The following is a 9963-nucleotide window of genomic DNA, read 5'->3' on the forward strand; positions in this document are numbered from 1 at the left end:
GGGTAAAGAGCCCTTTTGATAGCTGTCCCTTCCAGAGTCTCTGATGAGGGAGGTTCTCACCCAGACCTTTCTTTCCTTTATCTCACAGCTGCCTCTGTCCAGCAGCCACCTGACAGTGTACAGCGGAGACCCCCAGGTCACGGCCTCCCTTGTAGGTGTCACGAGCAGTTCCTGCCCTGCTGACCTGGCCCAGAAGAGAGAGCTCACAGGTTTAAGACCCACTCTGACTCCTAAATCCCTTCCTTACCTTGTCTCCCCCCTCCTTCCCATCCCTGCAGCCATGGGCAGTGTGGATACTGATTACTCTTGTCTCTCTCCTCTCCCATCTGGTTATAGATGCTGAAAGCCGGGCCTTGGCCAAGGAACGACAGAAGAAAGACAATCACAATCTTAGTAAGTCCTGCTGACCCCTTCCTCACTCTCGCCTACCCTACTTCCTTCCCTGATCCATCCATCCAGCAGCATTATGTCCCTACTTCCTGAAGTTACTTCTGGATGCACTGCTTCAGTCTGGCCTGTGGTGGGAGGCTAGCCAACTTTGTAAGCTGTCTAAGTAGGTTTATAAGATCATAAGATCATAGTTCTAGCGCTGGAAGGGGCCTCAGAGACTAGCTAGTCTAACCTCCTCATTTTACAGATGAGGAAACAGGCCTAGGGAGTACCCAAGGTCACAAAGCTGCTAAGTACCAGAGGCAGAATTTGAACCTGAATCCTCTAACTCCAGAGGGCCTTTTCTATTGTTTTCTGCTTCATGGCTTGATTTTTATAAAAAAAAAAAACAACCCCCCCCCCAAAAAAAAAATCACAAACAAAATACAAAAGGAAGATCCCTTCCCTGTCAAGTCTCTTCCCCCACTGAGGCCTGAAATCTGAATCTTCACTACAGCCTTAGGGCTAAGCATTACCCTTTCTCTCTGCTTTTTTTTTTTAAGCTGATGTCCCTTTGAGGTGTGATAACTTAAGCCCTTTATACTCTAGTTCAAATTAGAATGTCAGATGACTTCCTCCTATCTTAGAGGACAGGAAAGAAGCAGTAACAGGAACACCCTGGGCTTCATGAGGGAAGGGGTCCTGCTGTGGTATGAAAACCACTAGTTTGAGAGTTAGGAGGGCTGGCTTCTAATTCCATCTCTGCAATTAATGACCTTGGGTAAGTCACTGCTCCCTTATGGACTTCACTTATAAAATGAAGAGGTTGGGCCAGATGATTTTCAAATTCTCTCCTAACTTTCACGTTAGTCTATGCTGAAAGGGAAAGAATGTACATTGAAGTGAAAGGTGGGGGCACAGGGGGTAGCTGAAGATACTTTAGCTACTAAACAGCTTTGATTAGGGCCAACCTCACCTCTGTGCAGCTCAGTGGTACAGTGGTTAGAATGCTGGGCCTGGAATTAGGAAGACTCATCTTCATGTGTTCAAATCTGAACTCTGACACTTACTAGCTGTGTGACCTTGGGCAAGTCATTTACCCCTGTTTGCCTTAGTTTCCTCATCTACAAAATGAGCTGGAGAAGGAAATGGCAAACCACTCTAGTATTTTTGCCAAGAAAAACCCAAATGGGGTCATAGAGAATCAGACACAGCTGAAATGACAACAACAATCCTGCCTTCCTGTCCAGCCTTCCTTTCACCTTCTGCCTGCTCCAACAGCTTGTATTGAGACCCCTTATCCATCTAACTACCTTGTTCCCTGTGAACATATTTGCTGTGGGATTAGAGCAAGGTCAGGAAATATGACTCCATTCTGAACCGTGGTCTCTTCCTTACCTCCACCCCTACTAGACTCAGACCCTAAACTGGAGGCCGAGGGGAGAAAAGAGAAGAAATATTTCAGTCAGATCAGTGTAAGGGAAAATTTTCAAAGAATTAGGGAATTGGCTGCTTCTGTGTGAAGGTAATGAGTTCTCTAACTCTTGAGTATCATCATGTTAGTACCAGGAAAGGAGCACAGGCTCTGGAAACAGAGATTCTGGGTTTAAATCCCACTTTCGGTGATTGTTACTTGTATGGCCTTGGGCAAGTCACAATCTCCCTGAGCCTCAGTTTCCAAATCTGAAAAATGAGAGAGTTGAACCAGATAGCCTCTGGGGTTTCTTTCAGTTCCAGAACTATAGTCCTATGAGCCTATAACCCATATGGAATGTGTACCTAGGATAGGGTTCTGGACTTTGCATCAAGAAGACCTGAGTTCAAATTCTGCCTCAAACATTTACTAGCTATGTGACTCTGGGCAAGCTGCTTCACATCTCTCAGACCCTGTTTCCTCATCCATAAAATAAGAGTATTGGATTCAGTGGATACTCCAAATCCATGACCCTTATCTGAGAGATGGAGATTGGCTGTGTCTCATCAGGGTTTTAGAGCTATACTTCCTCTCTGGCTTTAGGGATTCTCATAGTCAGGCCCTGGAGTAGAGTCCTGATTCTCCTTAACTGTTTGTCTCTCTCTCACCCACCTCCCATCTGTCTTTCACTCTTAGTTGAAAGAAGGCGAAGATTCAACATCAATGATCGAATCAAAGAACTGGGCATGCTGATTCCCAAGGCCAATGATCTGTGAGTTCAGACTTTGGGAAGTGGGATTGGGGTGGGGAAAGAGTGAAGTTAGAGGAGTCAGGAGTTAGGAGAGTGTCAGCTAATCAGGAAGCTGTGATGTCTTGTGGACCTATTGTGTGCCAAAGTCTTGACCTTATGTGGCATGACCTTAGGGTCTGATTTCTGATCCTAGCTCCGTCTATTGCTAGCTATATAACCTTAGTTAAATAATGTCATCTTTCTGAGTCTCAGTTTCCTTTTTTGGCAAATGAAGACTACATGTTTATAGGGTTGCTATAGGGAATGAATTTTATGAATAGGAAAATCCACAAAAAAATCAGGACTTCTCAAGGATTTTGTAAAAAGAAAACTAGAAGGCCAGGGAACAAGGCTCAGATCTGAATGGGCCAGGCAAAGTCCTGGGTAGATTAAAAAAAAAGATGATAATGACCATCAACAGTGTATATTGATCAAGTAGGTGTGAGCTTAGTATCATCATAGCAATCAGATTAAGGCATTAAACCATCATTGATAAGCAAGGACTGTGCAGGGCAGACTGCCCAATTACAGGGAATACAAAGAAGAATGAGGCATCCTCTCTGCCCTCATGAAGCTTACAGTTTAATTGGGAGAGCCAGTACTCAACTACAGATTCCAACCATCCATCCATCTATAGCAGGCAGTGGAAGCTTGGTGCCTTCAGCATGACACCCAGGTCAGTTATAGGGGAAAATTAGGTGGAGAAGTAGATAGAACACCCTGGAGTCAGGAAGACTCCTCTTTCTGAGTTCAAATCTTGCCTCAGACACTTACTGTGTGACCCTGGGCAAGTCATTTACGTGTTCACTTCAGTCTGTCTCTATGGGGCTGTAAAATGTGAATAATAGCAGAACCTGCTTCCCAGGGTTGTTGCTTACAACAATCAAGTGAGATAATATTTGTAAAACTGTTTAGCACAGAGCCTGGCACACAGTGAATGCTATGTAAATGTTAGTGATCATTCATTCTGGTCAGAGGAGGGAGAGATCTGGTAGGGCAGTCAGGGAAGGCTCCATGGAGGGGGTGGGAACATTCTGAGCAGAAGTGCAGGGGCTGAAATGCACAAGGCCTGTGTAAGGTAAGACAGTAATGGGAAGAAAGACTGGAGAGGTAAGTTTTTTTTTTAACAGATTTTTAAAAAATATATGTATTTATTTACTTTTAATTTACAACATTCAGTTCCACAAGCCCTTGAGTTCCAAATCTACCCCCCACGGCAGCATGCAATCTGATACAGGCTCTACAAATACCTTCACATTAAACATTAATCAAGTTGTAAAGAAGGATTATAACCAATGGAGTGAACAATGAGAAAGAAGGAAAGAAACAAAATAAAAAAGAGAGAGAGCAAGTGGTTTGCTTCAATCTGCATTCAGACTCTGTAATTCTTTCTCTGGATGTGGATAGCCCTTGGAGAGGTAGTTTTGAGCCAAGCTGTCGAGGGCCTTGAATGTTGGGCCTTGATCCTAAAGTCAGTAGGATTTTGAGTGAGAGACTGACAAAGTCAGAGATCTATTTCAGGAAGATTAAACCAGTCACTATATGGGGAATGGTTTTGGGAAGGAAGAGATTAGCGACAGGGAGACCAGGTAGGAGGTAAGTATAGTAGCCTAGATGCAGCGGGGTCAGGGGTCTGGTTCTCTGACCCTCCCCAGGGATGGGAACTGGAAGCAGGGATTAGAAGTGTCCCCCAGAGCAGGCTTGCTCTTGGGGCCAGGGAGGGCAAAAGGGGTATGACCATCTCTTATTTCAGGGACGTGCGCTGGAACAAGGGGACTATTTTGAAGGCGTCAGTGGATTATATCCGTCGGATGCAGAAGGATCTGCAGAAATCCAGGGACCTGGAGAACCACTCTCGGCGCCTAGAGATGACAAACAAGCAGTTGTGGCTTCGCATTCAGGTCTGACCTCCCAACCTTTAACACTGGGGTGGAGAATCTCCTGATTTCCAAAATGGGGCCCTTAACCTTTGACCTCCTGGGAGATCCATGGGGAGCTTGGGTGGGGGTGGGGCAGGCAGGCGCAAGGCCCGGAATTTGGAGATACGGATTCTAGCTCTGGTACTTAGTGGTTGTATGACCTTGACCAAGTCACTTTCCTTCTGTGGGACGCCTTTTTCTCCTCTCTTACTAGCATCCCATATCTAGAGAGTAGAAGGGACTTCACAAGCCTTCTAGCCCCCCCTGTCACTTTATGGATGAGGGACCTAAGAGAAGCACAGAATGACTGACGACTTGTTCCAGGTCTCACAGACAGTTAAATGTCAGAGATGGGATTTGAGCCTGTGTCCTGTGGCTCTTTCCATTGTCCTCGTCCTAAGGCCCCTTCTATGCCTGACGTTCTGTGCAAGCCAGGACTGGTGTCTTAGGTGTGCTCCCCTAATCCCACCGCTCTTTCTCATTTCTCGCAGGAGCTGGAGATGCAGGCCCGAGTCCATGGTTTACCCACAGCTTCCCCATCTGGTGTCAACATGGCCGAATTGGCCCAGCAGGTGGTAAAACAGGAGCTCCCCAGTGAGGAGGGCCTGGGGGAACCCTTGCTCCCCACTGCTGAGCTCCCTGACCAAGAGCCCTCTCTGACCCTGCCTCCTCAGCCACCGCCACCACCCCCGCCACTGCCACCGCAGTCTCCATACCAACTGGACTTCAGCCAAAACTTGAGTTTCAGCGGGGGTGAGGGGCCCCAGGGCTTCCCCGACCCCCTGGGGCCCGAGCATGGCTCCCTCTTCCCCTCCCTGTCCAAGAAGGAGCTGGACCATCTGATGCTTCTGGACGACACCATGTTGCCCTTGGCCTCTGACCCCCTCTTCTCCACCATGTCACCTGAGGCCTCCAAGGCCAGCAGCCGGCGTAGCAGCTTCAGCATGGAGGAAGGGGACATGCTGTGACCCCAGCCACCCCCCTCCCACCCCCCAGAGCTGGGGAGGAGGGACAAGCCCTGGGGGGTTGGGAATTAGGGATGTGTGATGGGGAGTCCTCCCTTCCTCTCACCTCCCTCCAATCTGCACTCGTGTGTGATTAGCAACCTGTGTGGACACTGGCTCCCCCATTCCTGCCTCCCCCACTCTTCCAAACCCTATGGTCCCAACTCTAGCCCTCCCCGGCCTAGCCAGGCCCCTGACATGCAGGACGTGCTTCAAGGGACTGGGAGCTGGAGCTCTCACGGGGCGCCGGAGATCTCATGGGGTACCAGCCTGGCCCCCAGGACCCCATGGTTCCCCATAGCGCTCTTCCCCTCCCATTCCCCTTCTATGGGGATGGAGTAGGCTAGAGTGGGCAGAAGGCTGTCTGCCCTTGCACAGAGAGACCTAAAGGGCTAGGCCCTGAGAGCTAAGATCAGCTTGGATGGGGTGGGGTATCTAGTGTGGGAGAAGAGGCCCAGCCATGCCAGGTGGCAATATATACCAGTTCTGAAGGGGCTTACAGCTCCTACCCTGTGCCCTTCCCCCCAACCAGGCTGCAAGGGAATGTGCATATGTAGAGGGAGAAGAGCAGATGCATCTCCTGGGAGGGTCTCCCTGTTCCCCACCCTTAGTCCCCACCAATGGTTCAGCAATGCCTTGGTTCCATGGAGATCAGTATCTTGGGAGCCCCATAGAGACGGACTGGAGCCCAGTGCTCCCCTCACCTCTTGCCACAGACCTGGAGTGGCCCCCCACTTTGGTGCTAACTGCCTCCTTTCCCAGGACCTTGTGAGGGTGGGGCCATGGGGGAGACCAGTGGCTGCACCTCTGCAGGGGTGGCTCCTTAATGGGGATTGGTACTAGGGCAGGGGGTGCGGTTGGGGCGAGGGTGCTCTGTCAGGAGGGGCAGCCAGGCTCTGGCCTCCTCCGCCTTGTGCCTTAGTAAACACTTTGCTTTGTATATCCCCTGTGTGCTGTGTCTCTGGGGGCCATCTTTCTGGGACAGGGCTGGGAAGGAGAAACTGACTAGAGAGGAGGGTGGGGAACACATCTGGGCATTGGACTTCAAAACTCCCTTTTATGAAGATGAGGGTGGGAAGGGAAGCCCTTTTAGGGCAGAGAAGGACAGGATCAGTGGCCCATGCCATGCTCCTGGCCCTAGCAACCTTCCTTCTGTCCTGTGTCCTGTCCTTTCCCATCCTCACTCCCCAGTTCTCCAGCCAGGCCATCACCCTGTGACTGGCTGGAATTTGAGAATAGTGGATGCTTTCCCCCAATGTGACCACAAGATGGTGCTGCTTCTATGTTAGTCTTGCAATTCCAGAAGTTGCTGGAGGGCATAAAGAGGAAAAGGAGGGGGGAGGGTTGGGATGCAGCTTGGGACCATCCTAAGCTAATTCTACCCTCTAATGCTCCTTTACTGGGAAATCACTGACCCAACTCAGTTTATCTTATGGGAATGTGTGAGGGGTAAAGGGGGTGCTGGTGGTAAGGAAATCACTTCTCCCACATGATGGGGAGGGAGTAGACAGTGTTACCAACTGGAAATCCAAGGCTATCGATTTATTTCAGATTTTCCTCTCCCCCACACCCCTCGAAGTTGTGCCATTCTTAGTTTTCTCCACTACTCCCCCCAAAAAAACCCCACCAATACTTGATATAAACCCTTCTGGAGGAGATACTGTACCCACTTTCACTCCCCACATTCATTTTTTCCTAGAGAGGAATCCTTGTCCTTCCTCCTAAAACAGCCCCCACCCCCCTTCATCTTGTCAGAAACAAGGAAGCTGCCTTGATTCCCCTGAGAAACTGGGGAAAGGATTTTTGGATAGGAAATTTGGGTCTGTCCCGAGGAGAAGGATGTGGTGATTGTGGAGACTTGGCCCGGTCTTGGATGTGATGGGGAACCTCTAAGAACCTCTAAGATGTATTTGGGGATGGGTGGGTTGTCATGAAGCCCATGCCTGCCCCCCATTCCCCTCTATATACTTTATCCGCAAAAGATCAAAATGCTTTCCTCCCTAAAAACTGCACCCCCTCCCCATGTCCCTTACCCCTCCCCCTCCCCAAGCTGGCCCCTAAGAGGCTGAGGGGCCTAATTAAAAAAAAAAAAAACAGGAGGAAAATGGAGCAATAAGATGACAATTTCCTCTGTGCGGAATAGGGAGATCAAATCAACGTTGAGCAATTAATGTGCACGGGGAGAGAAGAAAAGGGGGCGCGAGGCGGGGGTGGAGGGGTGGGGTGAGGAGGGGGAGAGCTGGCAGAGGAGCCTGTGCTAATGACGCTTGGTAGAGGCTCCGAGGATTAGTCTGAAGGTCAGATGGAGATGAGGATGACCTTGTGGAGCCAGAGAGAGGGAGCCGAAGCCTCCCAATTAGCGGGCCTGGCCCGGGCCCCACCAACACCTGCTGCCAGGGTTCAGTCCCTTGGAGCCAGGTCCTGCCCAGGGGACTCAGGCTGGGAGGCTGAGCACATGAGTGAAGACAGGTGCATCTGTGTTAGGAAGAAAGATGGGGGGTGAGGGTGGCAGGGCAGTGGGAGCCGGGGGAGCCCTTAGATTTTTCTGTAGCCTGCTTTCCAGCTACTTTAAGCATCTAATGCTTTTATGACTCTCCTCACTGCTTTCTGTGGCCGTCTCTGCCTGTGTCTGCCTCTGTTCCTATCTCATAGTCTCTCCGCTTGCCCTGGGTACCAGTGGAGTTTGATAAAATGCCTCCTGGATAGAATCTGAGCTGACAGGCGCTCCAGTCTCTGTGACAGATAGAGGAGATGGTCCCAGAAAAGGGGACACACTAAGTTAGTTACTAGAGAGGCAGGAGCACTTGGACCTGGGACTAAGATTCCTGAGTCCACCACTAAGTGCATGTGACCTTGAGCTAGTCACTGGCCTTCTCTGGGCTTCAGCTGCTTCGATGACAGAATGAAGAGATTGGATTAGATAATCTCTCTTGCCTGAGCACAGTCTCCACCTCTGTCCTCCATGCCACCCCTCCTCTCCACCCCTCAAGCTCTTAAATTTTAGCATTCTGCAGCTCCTATCTCACCCCTGATTCCTCATTCCCTCTTTCCCTTCTCTTCAAGCTCTGGGGCATGTGGCTGTAGGCATCATGGGATCCTAGCACTAATGATCCGACCCTGTCCTGCACCTCCATAGGTTTTCAATTCCGAATTCTGGGTGGGGAAATGATGAGGACACAGGGCAAGAATGTGAGGCCCTGGGAATGTCTCAATGCCAGGGATGAGGGGCCTAGTTGAAGTGTGTAGTATTAGATCCTTCCCACAGGAGGGCGCTGCCGCCTCCCAGTCATTGTATAAAGTAGGGTAGAACCAGGAGACATGGGTAAAACTAGGCAGCATGAGCTGCAGTTCCTCATGTATCCATCAGGGGGCAGCACAATCCAAATAAACCAAGGCCAAGTGGGGATTTGCCTTTGTAACCTTATCCCTACCTCCCTGCTTTCCTCTCATATTCTCTCCATCACTCCCACCTATGGCCATGCCCCTCACCTCCATGTATGCTCTACCCCAAGGGAACTGGGGTCTTGTCCAAGCTTCCCTGGTCTAGAAGAAGAACCTGGGTTCCTATCTCAGCTATACTTGATAACTCGCTGTGTGACCTTTAACAAATCATTCCCCCTCTCTGTACTTCATTCAGTTTCTTTAGTAAAATTGAGTCCTGGGTTCTCTAAGGCCCCTCTCAGCTCTAAGATTCTAAGTTCTCTCCCTAGGAAGTGAGTTAACTTCTCTATCACATACATACATACATACATGCCAGAATCCATGGCAGCTCGCCATGTCTCCCAGGTCATAATTTCATAAGGGGTTGGTCAAAGATGAAAGCCCAGCAGAGTGTTATTGGCCTGCAAGTATGTTATTGGCCTTGTGTCTTCCCAACTCTAATAAAAACTGGATGGGATTGAAATGAAACATCAGATTTTCAAATGCTGAGCCTTTCAAATTTACTGAGTCTCTTGTGGAAGAACTGTTGTTTAAGCTGATTTCTCTCTGTTGGGGTTGCCTCAGTTAGAACAGGAAACACCCCAACTGAAGTATACTGGTAAATGTTTAACAAACAGCTCTCCACACACACACCATATATAAAACACATAATAAAAATATAATATAGATTATATATGATATGACATATATGTGACACATATGCAATTTAATCTGCCTCATTAACATTTTCTCTATCACTTTCTTAAGTCTAGACAATCAACAAAACAATAAATCAAATACTGATTTGTAGAACTGAGGTCTACGTGTGCACCCTGAAAATATAACAATCAGCTATCTCGGTTGAGCTGCCTTCAAGGTGCCCTTCAAGGACAGCAGAGAAGCAATAGCTTAGCCTTTCTAGAATGTCTCTGATTCTGGAATAGGGACGCCTTCCTCCAGATGTGCCGAAGTTTCCATGTGAGTCAGGCCCATGCCCCCAAACCCATCTTCCCCCATCCATTCTTACAACTCCACTTCTGTGTTAGT

The 9963-nt window shown here is 49.1% G+C and overlaps 1 protein-coding gene across 1 annotated transcript in view; it reads left to right on the plus strand.

Moving 5' to 3' along the window:
• The window catches only part of TFEB (transcription factor EB), a 34154-nt gene extending 27718 nt beyond the window's left edge, over positions 1–6436 (plus strand). Inside the window, exons 2-6 of the mRNA XM_069108340.1 lie at positions 36–209; positions 337–393; positions 2480–2555; positions 4327–4474; positions 4984–6436. Of these exons, the coding sequence (XP_068964441.1) occupies positions 36–209; positions 337–393; positions 2480–2555; positions 4327–4474; positions 4984–5460 (932 nt within the window). The 3' untranslated portion in view covers positions 5461–6436. The remainder of the gene's footprint in view (positions 1–35; positions 210–336; positions 394–2479; positions 2556–4326; positions 4475–4983) is intronic.
• Positions 6437–9963: the final 3527 nt, after the last annotated feature.

Source organism: Petaurus breviceps, unplaced genomic scaffold, assembly GCF_028583685.1.
Source record: "Petaurus breviceps papuanus isolate PSGF00001 unplaced genomic scaffold, PetGlider_PUasm1.0 90352, whole genome shotgun sequence".
NCBI lineage: Eukaryota > Metazoa > Chordata > Mammalia > Diprotodontia > Petauridae > Petaurus > Petaurus breviceps.